Raw genomic sequence first — 22,660 nt, forward strand, 5'->3', positions numbered from 1 at the left:
GTCTCCCTGGTTACTTGCAATCCTCCAACCTGGTTTTTTGTTGCAGTGGAATGGTGCTTTGTCAGTGCTTGAGTGGCAGAAGGAGGGAGCAGTGAGCAAATTTAGCAGGGCTACTGAGAACCTTCTGGAAGTGAAGGAAGAAAAAGCAAGAGTTAAAAAAGTCACCACGAAAGTCAACTTTTCGAAAGCAGATTGTGGTGTGTGTGTGTGTGTGTGTTCGTGTGTATGTTCGTGCGTGCATGCCTGCATTTTTCTTTGTGCATTTCCAATGATTCCAGACACATTTTCCATTTTATCTCATTAGAATGTGCAACAGATGCATAGATGTTTTATTTAAGAAACCAAGGCCATTCATATTCATAACCTTTGTTCCATGCGGACTAACGGTGAAGAGATTTTTAAAGCTATATATTATCACTGGTGATGAAGAGAAGGAAGGCGTGGGAGGTGACTGCCTGTATGTTAAACTCCTTGGCAGTTGTTTTCCAGTAAAGAGGAGAGATTTGCATCCCCTGTCAGACATGTTTTCACACTCTAAGGGGACGCAGAGGAGAGCTGGACAGGCAGCTGATTTTTCTGAAGCCCCAGCAGTGGGAAATAGAGATAATTGCTGGCAGTTTTGTTTGCATTGTAATCAGAGTATTTCCAATTTTAATGGGCCCTGAGACAGGAAGGACCGGATCAGCATCAGAATTTGAGCAGGTTCCCATTGACATCTGTTTAACAGGGCAGAGGAATGACTTTCCCCCAGTATTTTATATACTCTATGGTCTAGGAAACTTTTGCTTTAGCATGCCTTGAACCAGGACTAAAATTATCTTTATATATATATATATATATATATATACACACACACACACACAAGAATACAACGGTTCACAAATGTAATTGCAGAGTAATTATTTTGTCTTATTGTCAGTGACAGAAGTGAAGAATGAAGGGTTGCTGGAAAGAGCAATGGAATGACATCATCAATAGCACCGATTAAGGTCCATAAATAGGAAAATAGAATGGAATGAGAGAACAGAAAGAGAGAAAAGAAAATGGGAAATAGAAAAGGCATATGGGAAAGAGAGCAAATCTGCGGTGAAAGGGATTTTGCATTTGAAATGAAGAGATTCTCTGGGTTTAATGGCGGGCCTGAAAAGAAACGCTAGAGTCTTCTGTTTCAGCTTCTTTGACTGTGAGGGGGCCAGGGGACAGAGGACAAATCGGGCTGAGAATTCAATTAACACATCTGAAAGGAGATCACACGTGCCCTCTCGAGCCAAGCCCCAGTGAGCTCTCCCATGCAGCCGAGAGAGAGAAATATGCACTGTTTTGTGTGTTGAGTGTGTTGAGTGTGTGTGTGTGTGTGTGTCTGTGTGTGTATGTGTGCATCTCTGAGCGTTTGTGTGTGTGTGTGTGTGTGTGTGTGCGTTTGTGTATGTGTGCGCCTCTGAGTGTTCCTGTGTGTGTGTGTGTGCGCGAGTGTGTGTGTGAGTCTTTCTGTATGTGTGCGTCTCTGAGTGTTTGTGTGCATGTGTTTGTGTGTGTGCTGTTTTACACATTAGTTTGTGCATGCACAGTTTATGTTACTGTGTGTTCATTATATAAAAATCTCTGCACTGTTTCTGGATGCCTCTGATGGGTAGTCAGAAGATTGCGTATCTGAAAGGTGTTTTTTTTTGTCTCGGTGGTGTTTAGCAGGGCTAAAACATTTGAAGGAAGTCGAAGTGCTCCGTATTTGCAAACCCTGAGCGCAGAACCACAGGAGAAGGGGCTTTTATTCTGACCTGACATTCACGTCACCTGCGCCCTGACGCTTTTGTCTCCTTCCAGTCTCGAGCGAAAAGAGGGGGATTTTAAAAATGTGTTTCCCGTCACACGACTGTTAATTGGCCCTGACCTGAGGGCTATTTCTTTAATGCGGAGGATTTCGGCAACCTCTAATCTCGCCGAAACAGAAACTCGCGCCTTTTCCGACTTCATCCAATAACCTCTAATCTCAGCCGTGCACGCTGCGCGGCATTGCTGCACGGGCCTTTATCCCTGCGCTCAAATGCTATCGCTGTTCCTTTTCTGGTTCTTTATTGAGTAAAATGAAGTTGATACTTTTTCAGATATGAAAAGAATGTGATTAAATGCTTGGTGCCATAGCTGGCAGAGGTGTGGCAACAGGTTTTGAGGGTTGGTGGATTGAGTCCCAGAACTAAGGCTTCCGACAGTCCCATTTTAGGCAAGATGTTCTGTGTTTCAACCAGCGATGATTTGTCTCACATGGGGGACCCCCTTTTCCCGATGTCCTCCATATTTCTCCTGTCATTGATTAACTGAAAATCAAAGAGACTGACAAACCAAATCACTTGCCAAATCACTCTTGTAAACGACCTACCAAATTTGGGTTGCTATACAGTTACTGTATTATAACTCACTTGATTATTGTGTCCTGTATTTCAATAAGAAATGTTTGTATACTGTGAATTTCAAGTAGGAAATGCTCATTAACAATGAGGAAGATGGTACTAGTTAACGTTGTCAAGACCTGTGTGTGCACATTTTATGTAGGTTTTGATTATGTGATTTTGTTTGTGTGTGTGTGTGTGTGTGTGTGTGTGTTAGAAACTTTGTATATGTTCTGGATTCTGTTTGTTTTTAGGGTACAGCTTTTCTGTTGGTGAGGTAGGGTTGGTGGTAGTATTGTGGGGTGTAGGGTTGGTGGTACAGTGTTTTTGGTGTAGATTTGTGGGGGGTAGGGTTGGTGGTACAGTGTTTTTGGTGAGAGTTGTGGGGGGTAGGGTTGGTGGTACAGTGTTTATGGTGTAGATTTGTGGGGTGTAGTGTTGGTGGTACAGTGTTTATGGTGTAGATTTGTGGGGAGTAGTGTTGCTGGTGCAGTGTTTTCGTTGTAGACTTGTGGGGTGTAGGGTTGGTGGTACAGAGTTTTGTGTAGAGTTGTGGGGGTAGGGTTGGTGGTACAGTGCTTTTGGTGTAGAGTTGTGGGGGGTAGGGCTGGTGGTACAGTGTTTTTGGTGTAGAATTGTGGGGGTAGGGTTGGTGGTACAGTGTTTTTGGTGTAGACTTATGGGAGGTAAGGTTGGTGGTACAATGTTTATGGTGTAGATTTGTGGGGTGTAGGGTTGGTGGTACAGTGTTTATGATGTAGATTTGTGGGGGTAGGGTTGGTGGTACAGTGTTTATGGTGAAGAGTTGTGGGGGTAGGGTTGGTGGTACAGTGTTTTTGGTGAAGAGTTGTGCGGGGTAGGGTTGGTGGTACAGTGTTTATGGTGTAGATTTGTGGGGGGTAGGGTTGGTGGTACAGTGTTTTTGGTGAAGAGTTGTGGGGGTAGGGTTGGTGGTACAGTGTTTATGGTGTAGATTTGTGGGGGGTAGGGTTGGTGGTACAGTGCTTTTGGTGTAGAGTTGTGGGGGGTAGGGCTGGTGGTACAGTGTTCTTGGTGTAGACTTGTGGGGGTAGGGTTGGTGGTACAGAGTTTTTGGTGTAGAGTTGTGGGGGGTAGGGCTGGTGGTACAGTGTTTTTTGTGTAGACTTGTGGGAGGTAAGGTTGGTGGTACAATGTTTATGGTGTAGATTTGTGGGGTGTAGGGTTGGTAGTACAGTGTTTTTGCTGTAGATTTGTGGGGTGTACGCTGTATTTTCTGTTTGTTCGTTGGGCTCCATTGTTTTCATTTTCCTGTAACCTCCTCACAGTGCGAGCAGTTCAAATTTGTACTCAGACGTGCAGTGACTCACTCACAGACAGAGCCCTGAAAGTGATTCTTACTTTGCTTCCCGAGGTCTTCTTTTCGAGACAGCAACTCCAGCCGGTCATTTATTTTCAGCATCGGGGCATTCAGGCCAGATGGAAACTATTGATTCAGCGATAAATGTTAAGCTCTGCTTACTGGTGTAGCTACAGACACTCAAAGGTTTATTGGACTGGAGTTACGCCTCTGAATGGTAGCAATAACTATGAACGAGGATGTGTACATATGTCAGTCAGCTATCTTTCCTGTGCACACTGGCTCAACAGAAGAGCCATGAAAACAAGGGGCCTCCCCCAGGGCACTGTGTCATCTAGAGGAAGTAGCCAGTGTTGTGTGATAGTTGGTTTAGCTCACAGGTGTACTGTTATCTCTCACAGACAGCGGCTGTGGTTTAGCTCATAGATGTACTGATATCTCTCACAGACAGTGGCTGTGGTTTAGCTCACCGGTGTGCTGGTATCTCTCACAGATAGTGGATGTGGTTTAGCTCACAGATGTACTGTTATCTCTCACAGATAGTGGCTGTGGTTTATCTCATTGGTGAACTGTTATCTCTCACATATAGTGGCTGTGGTTTAGCTCACAGATGTACCGTTATCTCTCACAGGTAGCAGCCATAATTTAGCTCACAGGTGTACTGTCCTCTCTCACAGGTAGCCCTCCGGCAACTGGCACAGGGACGCTGGTCATCACCCTGGAGGATGACAACGACAACGCCCCATACCTTTACCCATCTGTAGCACGGGTGTGCGAAGATGCCAAGGACCTGAACGTGATGGTGGTGGGGGGCAAAGACAAGGACATTAGCCCCAATGCTGCCCCCTTCAGGATTGAGCTGGGAAAACAGCCAGGGCTGGAGAAGACGTGGAAGGTCACTAAGGTCAACAGTAAGTACACGCACACACCCTCTCTCAACCCCCCCCACCTCCTCTCTTGCACATACACACAAACAAAATTACTCATGCAGACAAACTCACACACACACACACACAGGCTTGAAATAACTTATTGATCACTTAAATAATAATAGCATTCAGGAAAAATTCCAGTCTGGATTTAGGTCTGCGATCTGAGATCAAATGTGGAAGCAAAATATTTTTGTCTGTTCTTATCATTTCAAATCTAAATGCAGCTTTTGACACCATAGACTATAATATTCTTATCCATTGTCTTAAACTCTGGGTTGGTCTCAGTGGTAATGCATTAAACTGGTTTAAATCATACATAACTATGAGAAAACAGTTTGTTAGTTTAGGTGTTTGTGTGTCAAAGGTACATGGAAGTACGTGTGGTGTTCCACAAGGATCCATTCTTGGCCCACTCCTTTTGTCCTTATTTATGCTTCTATTGGATAACATAATTTGTAATTATGGTGTCACTTTTTCACAGCTATGCAGATGATATGCAGCTATAGATATGTTTCACCAAATGACCCTGATGTCATAACATATATGATGAGCTGCTTGGCTAGTATTGTCGATTGGATGAGCAATAACTTTCTCAAATTGAATGAGGATATAACTGAAATTCTACTCATTGGAGCTAAAAGAAAGAAAGATAAAGTACATACTAAACTTGGACATCTAGCTGCTGAAGTCAAATCAGAATTTAGAAATGTTTCAAGTTTCAAGCCTCACATTGACTATGTAACCAAGCCGTTTTTTGCGAGAGAAATATAGCTTGTGTCAGGCCTTTCCTCTCTCTGCAAGATGCAAAGAAGTTGACACATGGATTTGTTTTTAGTCGCCTAGATTATTGCAATGCACTCTTGATGGGGCTGCCAACGTAGTTCTTTGATAGATTACAACTTGCACAAAATGCTGCTGCCAGAATTTGAACAAAAACAAGGAAACTGTGACACATCACTCCTGTTCTGGCTCCTTGTACTGGCTCCCAGCGTCTTTTAGAAGTACTTTTACTGGTTTACAAAGCTCTTCATGGTTTCACACCATCATGCATTTCTGATTGCCTGTCAGCATATGTTCCAAGCCGAACACTTAGATCATCAGCTGCTGGTTTACACAGCATTCCAAAAATGATACATAAGAAATCCAGCGAAGCAGCATTTTGTTTTTATGCTCCAAAGGCTTCGAATGCATTACTGGTTGTTATCTGTCAGGCAACTGCTTCACACAATTTTATGCAACAGCTCAAGACCCATTTTTTAAAAATCTTGCGTTCAACTATCTTTCTTTTTAATTATTATGTATTTTATTTTATTGTTTCGTTTTCACTCATTTGTTTTACTCTTTTAACGGTATATGCTTTCATTAGATGCTTTTATTTTCAGATTTTTATTTTTTTGTATATTTTATTTTGTCATTCTGTGGTCACAATGTTTTATCATTTTTTATTCCAATTTTTTTCATTATGCTAGGAAGGCACCTTGAGCTGCATTTTAATGTATCCTATATAAATAAAGCTATTATTATTATTATGATTATTATAATTATTATTATTATTATTATTATTATTATTATTATCCTCCCTCAACCACTCTCCCATACAATTGCTCTCCCTCTCTCTCTCTCTCTCTCACACACACACACACACACACACTCATATTCCGGTGTAAATGCAAAGCTGCCGTCTTCTCTCGCCCAGTCTAATGGGGACATGGACACATACATATGCACATATACAGACACACACATACACACATTCAAATGTTCACACATTTGGATTATCTGCTAAGCAGGACCGTCCTCTCTCCTCCTGTGTAATGGAGACCCTGGCAGGTGGAACTGATGGGGAGGCCTTGAAAAACGGTTGTTTTTAACTCGTGTTAATTATGCACGTTATCTCTGGAAAGCCTTTCTGTCGCGGGGAGCGTTTAGCGTTTGAAGGATGGCCCCGCGAATGCCAACCGTATTAAAATTAATCACACAAACTGTCTGTGCTTTTTGGCACCGCGGCGTCCCTAACAGCGCGGGGCTCAGGAACACAATCCGGGACTAGCGCACAGGCCTTTGCACTGATCCCTCTCCATGCTTTCCTGTTCCGCGTGTGTCTGGTCCTGCCGTTAGCTTGTTCTTCGCTACCCACCAGGAATCCATTTTGGGGACTTGCTGACAGTCAAAAGCGGGAAGCGACGCAGGCTTGTCTTCTGAGACACACACACAGTTACGTATTTCATTGCAGCGGCGCCTCAGGAATAATCAACTCGCATGTTGCTGCAATGAGTTGGATCGAGATCCTTCACTCGCTGTGCACCACGATTGTTGAAGTCAGTGGCCGCTTTTGAAAACCAACTGAAAACATTTCTCTTTGTTCATGCTCGCATATAGTCTATATGTAACTGACTGAACTGCACCTCGCTTTTGTACTTCACCAATTATTTATAACTGTTCAGCACTCTGGGAGACCTTGGAAGTAAAGAGCACAATATGAACGTATAAATAAATAGGTTAAACTGGTAAAGTGTAGGATTCAATACAGTTCTGCCATCCTTTTTTTTTTTTTTTTTTAGTTTTTATTGCTTTTGCTTTTATTGTCAAGTTATGTTTTTCCCATTCAGTAGTGCTTATACAATCATGTATTATCCACTTCAAAAAGGCAGGCACCATTCCCGAGATAATTTTTATTTGTTATCACAATATGATTTTAGACCCTCTTCTGAGAGCTAAAAAGCTCATATTTTTTTGTGAACAATCATTTCTATTGACAAAAAGCTTGTGTTTAATCTCTACAATCTGCCAGGCTCACTGGAGGTTCATGAACCAATCCGTGTCTGTGTCCCTCTCATGAAGCAATTGGCCAATCAGTGATATGCCTGTTTCTCCCTCATTATGTGGTGGACCAGTCAGTGCCTTGTCTGCCTCTCACTCGCCAACTGCTGACCAATTAGAGCCATATCGTAACTACCTGTTCCTCACCTGCATGTACATTTAAATTACATTTCGGTATTTAGACATACCATCCATTTATGCAGCTAGATATTTACAAAAGCAATTCAAGTTCATTATCTTCAATATGAGATTTAAACCTGCAACCTCTGAGTCCTTTGACTATTATATTCCACTGCCATTTTATGAAGGCTGGTGTCCAGCAGTATGACAGGTGAAATGGTGTGTCCTAGCTGGCAGTCTGTAGCAGTCTTCAGCAGTCTTCTCTGACGTGCTAATGCTAATTCTATGACACCCTGCACTAATTCTCTCAGAATCAATTGACAGGTGGGTCATTAGTGTCACCACCCAGGAGCCAAGCCTCCGTGGTTTGAGTTCTTTTTTTGATGAATGAGGCCATGAGCTGATATCCCACACAGAAGAAGGGATACTTTACTAGGGATTATGAATCCAGAAGATCAGGAATGAGAAAAGGACTTATTTGGTCAGATAGATAAATAATCTATTGCCAAATAAATAAAAAGAGAAAGCCTAAACATGTATGTGCATGTAAAGGCTTTGCACAGCCTCCATCTAATCACTGCTTTCAAGACAGACACAGTCTGACTAGCACCTATCAGGCTAGCATCTGCTGGTACGTACAGTGCATTGCCTTTTTGGATAGCACCTATCTGAGCAGAGGCAGTGAAGATAGCATTCAGGGTTTCCATAATTAGCAGACTCTGATGGAAGTTGTTGAGTAGCTGGGAAAGGTTAGAGCACTCCTGCAGTGAGAGAAGGGTAGATTATGTGATGCTTTTTTTCCCTCTTTAAGTAGCACCTGATGTGTCAGGGGAGAGCTCTAAGAGCTGGAGCTATGGCTTCACCATAAATCACAGGGACAGGCACAGGGTGAACTGGGGAGGCGGGGGGGGGGGGGCAGTGGAGGAAAGGGATGCAGGGTCTCATAAAATGCTTTTTGGAAGGCATGTATGTCTGTTTTTTTTTGTTTTCAGGGGGATTTTTAGTGGTGTGGGCCCCAGGAATATGTACTGTGACTGACGTGAAAATCTACTTGTTTGTTCACAGTGTGTGTCTGTGTGTGTGAGTGTGTGTAGAGCCTTACCTACATGCATATGAGTTTGCATGTGTCTGCGTGAATGTAAGTGTGTATATGTGCGTGTGTGAATGGAGGTTTATGTGTGTGCTTGGGTGTGTGCATGTGTGCGTGTAAGTGTACATGCATGCGCCTGCATGTATGAGTGTGTGTTCTTAAATAACACACAGAGTAGTGGCCGAGCTTGGGTATTAGGACAGGGGGTGTGGAGCCAGTTTAGGCAGCCCCTATGACCCAAATATTTTAGAAAATCATTGTGACTGGATGATGCACATCTGTATCTGCATATTACACTTTGTTACGGAAATCTAACTCATATGACTGCAAAAATCACATGAGCTAGATTTCTGTAATAAAAGCAGATAGGCTGTATTATAACCACAGTTTAAAAAAACTTTCTGACACACCCAGTTGTAGGTATCACCTGTAGTCATTTAATGGTTGAAAATGTAGTACCCTGCCAAGAAGGCCATGGTCCGAAACATGACTGGTGACAACACCCCAATAAACTAATTTTTGAGACAAGTGTGAAGTCTTCTACCCTTTTTGTTTATTTAAATAACCTTGCTACTGTGTTCACACTCAAACAGACAGGGCGACATTAATTGCCAAAGTTAACTAAGGTATCGTGCCTTTTTAGCATTTATCTGCATTTTTAGATGCTATGTCTACATTTAGGTTAGGGGACAACCTGCACAATTGTAAATCGTCAAGTTGTAACAAAATGTGTTTTCTCCCACAGCAATTTAGGCACGGATGTGAAAATGTGTTTATATATGTGCTGTACTGTCCTATAACTGACCTGTAATATTGAGCTCTCTCTATTAAATTCTGCACTTATTAAAAAAAAATGTTTTTCACTCTCTTAAGCAAATTCAGGAATCACAAGTAGTTTTTTGTTTGCTCTTTGATGTTTGTGCTCATTAAACCAAAGCACAAACCATTTTGATCATTTATCTCCTGGTTCCAAGTCAGCATAGGTTTGCCTTGTATTGCTTACTCACAGACATTAAATAAGCAAAGAAACAGCAAGTCAATCTCCTTGTGGCAGGATTGTAAAACATTATAACACATGCGTTTTAGTGCATGTAGGACTTTTACGCATAGACCCCTTAAAAGTGTGTAAATAGTGATGACGTAACAAAGATGTGTGCACATTTGGCAACAGAACGATGCTGGAAAGAAGCTGAGTGGCTATGCAAAGCAGCTAAACTCCCAAGATAGGGCAAGTTATCGTAGTAAATCTACCCTACCAATCAGCGAAAATCTTCCTATGGTATAACCGATTGGGGCGTTGCCTTATCCTGTTTAGCTGACATTTGATAGTTACGACCATGCTAAAAAGTAATTTAAAATGGTAACGTTACCTCAGCCCGGCAACCAGTTAGCAAAGGAATGTAGCCAAAACTGTTAATTTGCAATGGATTGGTAGTCCGGGGGCTACCGTTAATGTCAAGCCCTGTAACGTAATGCGTATTTATGATGTAATATGGCTATGTTACTAGCTATACATTGCATGAAGCAAGTGCACAACCAGTAAAAAAGTTAGCAATTAAATGATTTGCTCATGATTGCTGTATGTTTTTAGCCAACCAGCTAGCAAATAAACATATGAAGAAAAATTATAATGGTTACCTATTTCACAAGCAATTTATATTGAGTTTGATGATAAAATGCTATCAATTCAATTAGCTTCCCAAAAGAAATCCACTTCACAGCGGCAGCTATGTCAGTGGAGTCATTGTATCAGTTCTGAGAACTTCTGACCAATGGAATTCGGAACCACTGAGGCTGTTGCCTTTTCTTTCTCTGTATTATGGGGCATTTATGGAAGCATATCGCGGGCAAGACTCTAGTGAAAAGGCAGTATGTGAAATGGAAAAATAATCCTACATTTGAATAAAATTTTCCCACACCATATTATGCACATTTTGTCTCAAAATTCAAATTCAATAGTTCCATTTTCATTGGTCATTTCATATACTAGTCTTGACATTTAATTTAAACAGACTTGCATGCTTTATCAGTAGCTTTATGCAAATGATAATGAAAATGGGAAGACATAAATATATTTCCTGAACTGCATGGATGTTTCATGTGATTATACAATAAAGGTGTCAAAATGATAATTTAATGTAATTTACCTTATATGCATTTTACTGTCTAACCAGGCATTTTAAAGTTTACTATCAAAGACATACTATGCTATAAAGGTGGCAAAATTCAAATGGTCTTCCAAATGTAAAATTGAGTTCCAATTTATGAACAGATAGACATTTTAATGCAATGGCATTCATTCGTAACCCTACCTTGTTCAGTGAACAAATTGCAATTCTGTCATAAACGAGTTGACAGACATTCTCCACATTTCAATAAATTGACAAAAAATATCTACTTTGTCTCTGCTGAATTCACTGCCACTTTTCGTAGTTTTTCTAAAGGACACAACAACAGTGAAACATGACCTGTTCGACTTGTCACTTAAATTAAATAAAGACAGACGTAGGCTAATATTACTCTGAGAAATCAGTTTACAGTATTACTAGTTCTACTGCCAGTTTAAAAATGAAAGATTTTCAATATGGGGTTTTTAGCCACTTCATGTGGAGCACTGTCTACAACATTTTGGTCAATTAGGCTACATCAATTTGCAGTCTCATTCTACTGCATCACAGGCATGAACTTAATGTTTTCAGTCAAGAGGTTTGTTAGTCTCTGTTTTGTTCTTTTTAAATGCATGCTTCTGATGCTTGAGTAGCCATCTTTCCAAAGCCTATAAATAGCCCAAAGTTTATTGTAGCCATAAGGTAGGCTATGTTCAAATAAATATAAATTTTTTAAAATCACATAGGCCTACTGTGTTGGCTGTTATAGGACCAACTCAGCTCCATTCAACCATCAGCGAAAGGGGGCCCCTTGAGGGAGTACCACTGCCATTGATTCCGCAATGACCATGCAAGAATCAGAACTTACATGACTGTTAGATCGCCATATTTTTATCACACTGTAGGCTGGATTATGGCAATTCTGTACAGGTACATAGGCTACTAATGTCATCACTATTGAAATGTATGTGGCAGTGCAAGCTTCAGGGGTTCCCTTATAGGGGGCCAGGGGGTGGGGCCCCTCCATCCCCCCCAGGCTCTGCGTATGGCACAGAGGATAGTGTGAAAGTGAATGGGTCTTCCCTCACCAGCTGCTGTGTTTTTCAGACACACACTCCCAGGTCACACTGCTGCACAGGCTCCAGAGGGCTAACTACAACCTCCCCCTGCTGGTGACAGACTCCGGCGTGCCCCCCCTCTCCAACAGCACCGACATAAAGGTCCAGGTGTGCACCTGCAAGAAAAACAAGATGGACTGCAGTGGCGCCAACTTGACCCGGTCCAGCCTGCTTCTGCTCAGCCTGGTCCTGCTCGCCCTCCTCTGTGAGTTTCCCATGATTCCCTTGTGTCCTTACTTACGTGGGTCACCAAATGGAGGCATTAAAATCTGGGGAAGAGGAAAGTGATGGGAGAGTGAAGTTTGTCGACCTCGTAATGGGTGGAGCAGCAATGAGGTGACAATCACTGATGTCAATCAAAAACCAACCAGTCAAAAGGCACTACTCTCCACTATAAAACAGTAAGACAGATCAGTGAGGGATGACACATAATAGCTCTGCCCATTGTTCTTGTCATGAAGCCTAATTCTACCATCACCAATATAGGGTGAACAACAAGAGGGCAACCTTAACTGTAGCAGTCATCTTTTCTGTAGGACAGGCAAAGTACTGTCTAGCTGGTCTGTAAGGAAGTGCACTGAAGCATTGCATTTTGGGAGTGGGCTGAACCTTCGTATCATGGTTTTATGTAATCTTATTTGTCACACTGTGCAGGGGTGGGGGGGGGGGTCATTATGTCTGAGTGATACTGTTCTGATATTAAATCCCAGACATTTTTACAGACTCACTTAAGCCTGCTTCCTGTGCCACTTCCTGCTGTATCCAAGGAGGCAGCATGCCTCCCAGTGTTGATCTCCCGGCTCGGAATGTAAGGGGGATATCTCATTCATCCGGCTAGCGATAACATGCATAATTCAGTCTCCAGCACTTTAACGCAGGCATTCTTTACAGCTAGACAGAGAGACACAGAGAATAACTCTCCTTAGTTTTCAATCTTTATCAATAGTTAAGTGGGGATTCGGCTTTTATTGGGATTTTCATGGCTGAGAGCTATACGTTTTGGCAAATGTATGCAAAGCAGTGTTGGTTACTCAAGAAAGTATTCTAGTTACTCCTGACTTCCAACAACAGGAAGAAATAATGTTACAATTTACTATGAACGGTATGTTGTTACTTTAGTTGTTACTTCTGCATTGAACTGAAAAATGTTTGTAATTGCAGCTGCTCTCAGTGTGAACAAGGTCAACTATGCATTGCATAATCTATAACTCAGTACAATACCAACTCAAGTAATAATGAGACACAACATGTCTTTTTTGATTATTCACTTAAATAAATGATTTTGTAGCCAAAGACAAACACATAGGCCTATTGCCTTTCTCCTAAAGCCAGGCATATCCCTCATGCCTCCTGGTTTTCTGAACAATCTTCTCACCACAAAAAAAGAATACGAGAGTGACACAACAAAACGCAAATGTTAATTGCATATTAAAAAGAGTCTGAAGGACAAACTTTAATTGGCTTGCCTCGGGCTACATTGGAATGCTTAAAGTGATTGTAAAGTGGCTGAAAATAGTTGAAATAACCATAGATTATCACAGAGGGGTGTATCCACTGCACATCCACCAAATATCTATTCAAAGTAATGTCAATAACTGTAATTACACTTGTTTCAAATCAGGCATAAAAGCCGTATAGAAAAAAACCTCAGGATTGTATGAGCATGGTTGGGAGCACCACCGCCACCCCACTTCCCTACTGAACTCTTTCCTAATGGTTCTTAATTAATTACTTAGGCCTCATCACGCCAAGTGGTGCATAAGGCCACCGCAAGGTTCCGTCTTGGGTTTTCCTTGTGACGGTTTATGTAACAATTTAGGTTTTCCAGGGTGGCGTCGTTAGCGCCACGCTAACCCCCAACCTGGAGGACCAGTTTGCTGTTGTTCATCTGGACTCTCACCTGAAACCAACCCGGTATGGTTGGACCTACCAGGGGTTTAAAACCCCAACCAGCATAGCTCTCAAGGTCACTGAGACACACGAGCCTCTCCGCTACGACAAGGTCACAGCAAAAGGAGAAGTCCGTAATGGTTCTACCAACAAGTAAACAAACACGTGGCTAAACAACATAAGACATATGCAAACGATATCAACGATGCTCAACAGCACCAAATGGAATATTAACAAAAAATTTACGCAAAGATCATTTGGATTCCTTGACCTACATACACAATACAGTAGCCAAAAAACAAGTGTTCTGTGTTATATTGTTGTGTGTTGTTTTTGTCATTAATCATTTTTCTGCAATATTTTATAGCCGTTATTTTGGCCTGGTACCCCTTGAAACCGAGATTTCAAGTGCATGGGACTTCCTGGTGATAACGATTTATTATTATACCGCTACCACACAGCAGTCTTCTTACTCCTGTACAACACATTCATACTATACTGATATTGCACTACAACATAGCTGTACATTACAATTACACCTCAACTGCACTATAAAATTATTACCCAAGTAATTGTAGTATCATTTAGCGGAGCTAAAAAGGCAGAAAACTTTCCCTTAAACTGATTATTGGTCTCAGTAAATTATCCTTGGTTAAAAAGTGTGCCATCAATCAGAATAATCCATTGGCACTTAAACACACAGGTTCTTTCTTCATGTCATGTTTGGGACAATAAAGGATAGCTTCAATTTATTATAATCAGCTTTAATCACTATAAGGATGTTTAATGAAAAAAGATACACCATGTTAGCGTTTAGCATGACCTCCAATTAAAGCTATCTAACAAGACCTGCACTTCAAGATAGTTTAAATGACAAAATCTGCACATTGCAGATCTTTGCCAGGAATATTTTCCAAGTGTACCTCAGACAATAAAGAGTACATGTATCCACAGTTTAAAATAATTCAGATTAAAATGTGCACATTGTGATGCAAATTAAATAATATTATTTCTCACATACATAGTCTAATTGAGGAGAACTGATTTCTGATTATATTGAGTATTTTGTTAGTTATTGTATTGTTAATCAAGGAAAATTATTGAAAACATGCTAAGACCAATAATCAGTTTAAGGAAGTGTTTTGTCTCCTCAATTTTCAGTTCAATTTATTGGGGAGGTACCGCGTATAGCTAGACTACAGCTACTTTTAAATTTTCCTTTCTACTCAAAGAATTTAGGAATTCCACTGAAAAAAGCAAGCTCTCCATTCCTTAGCATAATGTTTCACTATTACACCATCTCATTTTCCATGAATCATTTTCCAGCGTGGGATGTATGAGTGGAATCGTCATTCTGCACATATCCAGACATTTTAACCAGGTTGCCCCTTGAACCTCTCTCACAATTTTTTGCTTTTTTAAAGGTCAGAATTTTTTTTTTTTTTTTTGCATGCATGCATGCATACACTTGACATTAACAAATATAGCAGAGATAAAAATTGGAAAGCTCGGGTATCTCAGTAATGAAAAGACACAGCCTGACAAAGGGCCTATCTTTCTAAGTGTAAATGTTCAAAAAGAGAAAATGAATTCCAAGCTTATCCAGATGGATTTACAGAGCTTACATGGATAGCCTCAAATGAAAATAAATTTATAAATGCATATAACCATCCTGAGAGAGACAAAAAAGAAAGCACCACAAAAAAAAACAATTTACAAAAATTCAGAAAATGGACCACTTGTCGTATTCTTTCATTTCAAGTCAATGCTAGTTTTTCTACATCATTAACATCACACATTGTCCTGTTCAGAAAATGGACCAGTTTTCCCGTTCTTTTGACAGTTTGGCATTGTTAGTATGCATAAAATTCATTTTTCTTGTATTGCACGATGAAGATGAACTTCGTCAGTGAAATCGTATTTTGAGATTTATGTAGAGAGAGGGAGGGATAAGAAGGGTGGAGAGAATAATGTGGTTCATGACACAGCTTTTCTGTTGTGGTCCCTGAAACTCACCAAATATTCTCTAACCCTCTTCACAACACTAAAGTCCTCTTAGTGTTGAAATACAGGCAGTCCCAAAGACCGAAACACTTTCGCTGCACCATCTGGGAATAGCACCATAGCAACCATAGGCGCTGCCAGGGACTGGCCAGCTTAACTGCCCTGATTGACCAGGTTTATAGTGGAGAGGCATGAGCCTGGCACAAAAGCCTGTAATTTTCTGGCTTGCTGCAAAGTCTAAGCTACAATATATGCCCAAAGGTATCTGGACACCCTTTGGCCTGGGGCTGTTTTTCATGGGTTGGGCTAGGCCCCGTAGTTCCAGTGAAGGCAAATCTTAATTCTACAGCATACAATCACATTCTATACGATGCTGTGCTTCCCCAACAGTTTGAGGAAGGCCTTTTCCTATGCTACCAGGCACACAGCAAGGCTCTATAAGAAATGGCTTTGTCAAGAATGGTGTAGCCTGCACAGACCCCTGACCTCAACCCAATCCAACACCTTTGGGATCGATTGGAAAGCTAACTGTGAGCCAGGCCTACTCGCCCAATCACTGCCCGACCTCACTAATGCTCTCCTTGTTGAATGAAAGTAAATCCCTGTAACAATGCTCCAACATCTAGTATAAAGCCTTCCCAGAAGAGTTGGTTGTTGTTATAGCAGCAAAGAGTTGACCGATAATGCCCATAATTTTGGGTGACATGTTGGATGTTGTGTGCACATACTTTTGGCCATGTAGTGTTCTTTCACCCTGGCAGCACACAGGTGTATTTTGCAACCACAGTGAGTACTTTCCAAGAGGTGATTCATCATCTCCTCCAAGGCACCTGTCGTGCTGTGTGAATCAATCTAAGTGATCTTTCTGTCACATGTGCACTGATTTTGATGTCAAACAGATGTCAAGAACACCAGAAAGCTTTGTGAATCACAGAGCTTAAAGATTTGAACTACTTCGTTAGCTAGCATCGGTCTGTCTGTTGCAACTTACTGTACTTATCTTACTGTAGAGTTTGTACAATATGTACCATTCACAAAATCTGATTCCGTCAGTTTAGTACTGTTGCATTTGGGGAAAATAAGGAACTTTCTTCCTATCCGTTTTTGTATTTTTACCATTACTGGATCGAAATGAATTAACAAAGTAGATTTTATTTTACCTTGTGTGGCAAAGTCATTAATGCACTTTTTTTTAATTAAAAAAAAAATCCATTCATGTTGGTCAGAATTGCACATGAAGGGAAGGAAAAGATTCACATTTGAATAATAATCTGGAGAACTGACAAGGATTCTTTGAACAGAATAAAAAGTAAGATTTTAATACACAAAATTCATAAAGGCACCCTTTTCAGAAGGTAAATTGTAACCTCTTTCTCACACACACACACACACACACACACACACACATACAATAGGACAATAAGATATATTAATATATTTACACGCCTCACTCAGTAACACCCCTGCTTTGCTCTTTAAGATAATTACAACAGGGTTCTTGGTGGTTTAACTGTGAAACTGTTGGAGTACTGAAGTGTACTGTCATCATGTGATTCAGCAGTAAACAACACCATATGATGAAAAAAAAAAAGTTTGGTCTGAATATGATGGATCCCATGTGTGACAACCTTCCTCACTCAACAGTCACACGATTTCTCATGATTTTACCTTTTCTTTGTAAATCTCAGTCCAAGGTTGTGATTCTGTCTCACACACATTACATTTAGCCAGTATGATGACATATCACTTTGATGCATTGGTAATGAGCACAGGTGGGTAGATGAATGTGTCTATGTAATTTTGTGTCTGGTTGATCTGTGCAGAACCTCAAGGACTCAAGGACTATGCGTGTAGGACTATTGAACATGTGCAAAGGTAGCCTTTGTGTTTACAGGGCTATCGGCCAAGTACACACAGGAATCCTACCTTTCATTTGCAGCTGTATAGTTTGAGCATATACAAAGCCACTTCCTGTCATTTTCAGGGCTATTTTGTGAGAACGTACTGGAGCATTTCCTGTTTTTTACATTATACATGCTGAGATTTTATATTTGTAGTGATATTGATTTTGTTCATAGAGTGTATTTTTCTTGTTTTTCGGAGTTAATGATCAATTTCAAAAGCTAGTATTGATTGTGTGCATGCACAAGGACTTCCTGTATTTTCAGGGCTATTGATCTTGTGCAAATAGGTCCACTTCCTGTTTTTGCTGGGCTGTTGATCTTGAGCACACGGTACATCGTCATGCCTAGCAAACAGAGTTTTTTGTCCCTAACACATGAGGGACAAAACCTTTCCACTGCTTTCAAACTGAAGTTTCACCTTCCCATGCACATCCTTGAGCTTGAAGACAGGAGTGTAACTGTCACTTCACTTCTGAACTGGCATCTGTGATGCTTCCAGGCAGACTGCAGTGCCATAGGTCAGGGCTCTTTTACGCCGAAGGGCTCACTGTGGCAAACTGTGAAGGCGAATAGAGAGCGCAAACATTCCAGGGCCTTCATGAATTAAACTGGTTTTGGCTTTGGCTGTCTGAAGGCTTAGAACAATAAGTCTCCCAGTGTAAGACTGTTCCCGAATCGAACAAATAAATTATCATCTCAGCTGTGAACTAACCCACAGCCTCTGGGGTGTGATATGTAATCTTAACAACAAGGGAGTTCTTTTGTCGACATTGCGAGGGCATCACCCTGGCAACCGTGTTGAACTTTATAATGAGCTCGTTTTCTGCTTGATGAACCAGCTGTATTGCGGTTGGGAGGCCATTGTTATGCATTTAAAAAAATATTTAATGCATAGCTCATTCTGCTTTCATTCTCATGTAATCTTTTGCATTTAGGTCTTTTTTTTTGCAAATTAATATTTTTTGGGTGTAGAAATGGGCATTACATTACCCATTTCCCTTTTCTTTGCCATTTCTGCAATGTCCTCAGTTCTTAATGCTCTCTGTGACTTTTCAACAATTTTAGATGGGTACTCTTAACCTTAGAGTAACATAGCCTGTGACCCCTGGTGGAAATTCCAGCTTAAACCAGCCTAGGCTAGTCTAGCTGGTTTTAGCTCTGTTTTCAACACTTTTAGGTGGTCAACCATCTGTTCACCAGCTAACCAGCCTATTTAGTCAGCAAGTCCACCAGTTTGACCTCCAGCTTACTTTACCAGCTTAACCAGATTTGACCAAATTTGCCCAGCTAGAGTCCAGATTTGACCAGCCACAGACCTGCTATGACCAGCTTAAAGTGTCGAAAATACAGTTTAAACCATTTTAAACCTGCTCAGAATCCCTGCTGGAATTTTCAGAAGGGATTTGTAACTTGTAGGCTATTAGGATATCGTATTTTCACCATATCGCCAGATGCTGGGAGAAACAAAGTGTGACCATGTAGATTCTAGAATGTGATGGGATCAAGATGCCAGTCCTTGTCAGTTGTAATTGAGTTGTTTCTGAGCTCCCCTTCCCCCGTTACGTTAATTTGTCCGTGATAATATGCTTCATCACAGACTCAAACATCGCAAAGCAGCCACCAAATTTTAAAGAAATAAACTTTAAAGAAATTACAGTGGACGGTAGCCCAACCCTGTTTTATTATCTTAGTTGGCCTAATGCAACTGCAGCATGATATGTGTCACACTCAGGCAAAAAAAGCATACTTCCTTTCCATGATGGAAAAAAGTGATTAATGCACTATTCTTTTAATGCATCTTAGTGGTATTTGTTCTTGAAGAATTTTTTTAACTTAATTTTTTAAAAACTTCACGTACGTGTTGCTGTCGCTGCAGTCAAAAATCTTATTTTAGTTGTTTTGCGTATGAAATACATTAATAAATTTATGTTTTTTTTTACTTAAAAAACTGCCACTTTTATCAGTTTTATGTGATTTTCATCAACTTTACTGTGACTGCTCTGTGACTTCAGCCAAATATGTAGTTGACAAACACCCTGGCTTAATCATACTGTATATATTATTAGGCACATATTATATATGATATATTGCACGATGGGGTGGTGTTAAGTGATGTTATATTGTATATAGGCTATTATAGTAGACTATAAACACAGAAAGCATATACACAGGGCAAACAAAAATGTTCATGAATCAATATAAATATTGTGACTAAAATATTAATTGAAATGTAAACGTAGAATCAAAAAAATCCTTATGTGGAGTCTAAATGTGATATACAATTTTGACTTAAATCTCATATTTTGACATAATTTTCAAAGCAACTGAACACTCAAGATTGTTTAGAATCATCAACAGCGGTCAAAGAACATCGGTGTTGGTGGGGTGAGGATCCTTCATGAGGACAACAATATTGAAAACTTCACCACTTCACTCCACACAAGTCACAACTACTGCTAAAATAGCTGCAGTTTGCAGAGCAAGGAACAACAAACTGCTAAAGCTGCCATGTAAAAATGAATGATATAACTAAACACGTTAGTTCACATGAATTTATTTTCGTAGTCATTTTTCTCAGAGTACTGTATAGTGCTCAAACAGTCCTTGTCTTTCAAGCACTCGAGTTTTCGAGTACTTGTGTCCACCCCACATTTGTGTCTCTCTCCACTGTGACAACTGTACAAGGAGCACTGCAGAGAAAGCATTTGTACCACATGTTACCTCCAATATACTCACGTTTATATCCTCATGGTAATATATAATTGTCTCACTGAGATTTAATATGTTAAATCTTGAGTCCTCAATTGAACACAAGGTGGATCCACTAAACAAACTAATGACTCGTTTTTTTGTTGAAACGGCTATTTAATTTGTTGCCTGCTGTTTTGATGTGGAATGGGAAGACTTTACATAATAGCTTCACAGGATATATCTTCATAAAACTCATCATTTTCAGTCACAGTTTTGATCTAAGCTAGGCTTTAGGAGTCCTGGTGTTCTTAAAACAATCCTCAGGTCCAACAGTCTAAAGTAGAAAGACTGGTGAAGGCTAATTCAGGGTTCCACAATTATTGAGTACAGACTTTGGTTTGACGGCCAGCCAGATCCGTGTAACAGAATAGTGACAAGGCAGGTCCCCAGTTGTTGCGTTGCTTGGTGCAAGCAAATACTCAGGGCACAAGGTCACCAATCCGTCACCCCTTATTCATCCTCAAGGATCACAGGATTATCTGACGTCAATGGTCCTTGAACCTGACAGTCAGTCAGTTCCAATAAATGTGAATGGATATTGCAGTTTCCAGGTTCCTCATGAGGCCTCAATGGTTTATTTATCTAGGCACGTCAACTGAGAGCTCGATTCACTTTTGCCGTGAGAACACAGAGGATCAGTGTGGACTAGGATGAAAGGGATTGTGTAGCCAAGCAACTTTAGAGGATAAATTGGTAGCCAGATGTTGAGAGCCAGTTTTTTTCTGTGGGAATTTGATTAGGTCACCAGTGCTAACATCCTTGCCATTTTGAAAAATGTGACCTCTGTGAATCAGTACTTTGCTTCAACATCTCATCCAAAGCACAGGGTCATCTACAGTACGGAATCAACTTTGAACCTACTGTAAGGGTAGACTCTTGCCCAAGTGGTTCCCCATCTTAATACTGACCCATCCCACAGCTACTTATCTTCAGCAGTTATGGCTGCTAATGCTATAGGACCAGGTCAGAAACCCTTTTCCTGGGGGTGTCACAGGAAGAGCTAGTTTTCAGTGTTACTCAGCACTGAACTGATTAGTCATAGAAATGGACTAACTCAGCACAACCAGTGTATTGGGTATTTGAGTGAAAACAAAAAATGGCAGAACCTGTGACTCTCCAGGGCTCCCCTGCAGACCGACGCTAAACAACTACAGGGCAGATTGTCTGTCACCAAATTCTCTGCACGTCAGGGTCTCGTCTCTGTTGTATGAAAATGCAGGTGAATTCCGTTGCGTCTGAAATTTGCCGTCTGTGATTAGCTTTCTGTTTTCACAGCATCTCTGCTCCTACATCCAACATAAACCAGCAGGAATATAGCGGTTTTTGTGTCTTCGTTCTGGAAAAGCAGTGGCAAGCTTCTCTTCTTGATCTGGATCTCTACCAGACTGGGCCCCCTCAGAAATATCACAGTTTTAATATTCACACTGAATAGAGAGTTGACCTTTGATAACAACATACAGTGCCCTCTAAAAGTATGAGAACATTAGAATGAAATTATTCTTTTTGTAATGTACTTGAGGCATTTGGATTTGGATGCAAACTCAGCTGTTTCTGTAAAATGGTAACCATATATCTATGTAAATACCATAAATACCACTACAAGCTGATTTTAAAAAATTATTTTGATCTCAAATCCAAATACCTTAAGTATGTGGCAAAAACAACTAATTTCACTCTACCATTCCCATACTTTTGAAGGGCTCTGTATTGTTGTTTTGAAGCCTAACATTATATACTTCTTGTTTGTCTCTTGGTATGTGAGTGAATGTATTATGTCATTTCACACAGTTATTACATTTGCCTGAAAGGATAATCACAGTTCCACCCAAATATCTTAGGCCATTTTGTTTCACATTAGGACGCTATTAGAGTAACGGGGAGTTAATTTCAGAACCTGTTAGGGAGTGCTATTTCCGTTCTCACAGACTACAATGCAAGGAGTGATATTCTTGACTAAACCATTAACATTAACGCCAGCATTCATTTGAGGTTCAATTTGAGAAGCCCACTACTGTGCCATTGTGATTTATTTAGTAAATGTAATTTGTAATGATTACCCATTTACTCCCCATCTTTTCTATATTGTTTTTGCTCATTCAGTCGTTGCTATACTGATTGTGTTTGTTATACTCTATAATTGTTTATTATTCATTAAATCACTGTTTTGTGTTATTCAAATGTGTGTAATTGGGAGTTTTCT

At 40.5% G+C, this 22,660-nt stretch overlaps 2 protein-coding genes across 3 annotated transcripts in view; both read left to right on the top strand.

Annotated features, from left to right (window-relative positions):
- Positions 1-22,660, top strand: part of cdh13 (cadherin 13, H-cadherin (heart)) — a 456,795-nt gene that overhangs the window by 422,225 nt on the left and 11,910 nt on the right. For both annotated transcript variants that reach the window (XM_064335504.1, XM_064335505.1), the window contains exons 12-13: positions 4,401-4,634; positions 11,901-12,116. In XM_064335504.1, coding sequence (XP_064191574.1) covers positions 4,401-4,634; positions 11,901-12,116 — 450 coding nt within the window. The remainder of the gene's footprint in view (positions 1-4,400; positions 4,635-11,900; positions 12,117-22,660) is intronic.
- zgc:173742 (DNA topoisomerase 1) overlaps positions 1-22,660 on the top strand; it is a 566,006-nt gene that overhangs the window by 404,763 nt on the left and 138,583 nt on the right. The gene's annotated exons all lie outside the window — the stretch shown is intronic.

Source organism: Anguilla rostrata, chromosome 5 (genome assembly GCF_018555375.3).
Source record: "Anguilla rostrata isolate EN2019 chromosome 5, ASM1855537v3, whole genome shotgun sequence".
In the NCBI taxonomy this organism is placed as follows: Eukaryota; Metazoa; Chordata; class Actinopteri; order Anguilliformes; family Anguillidae; genus Anguilla; species Anguilla rostrata.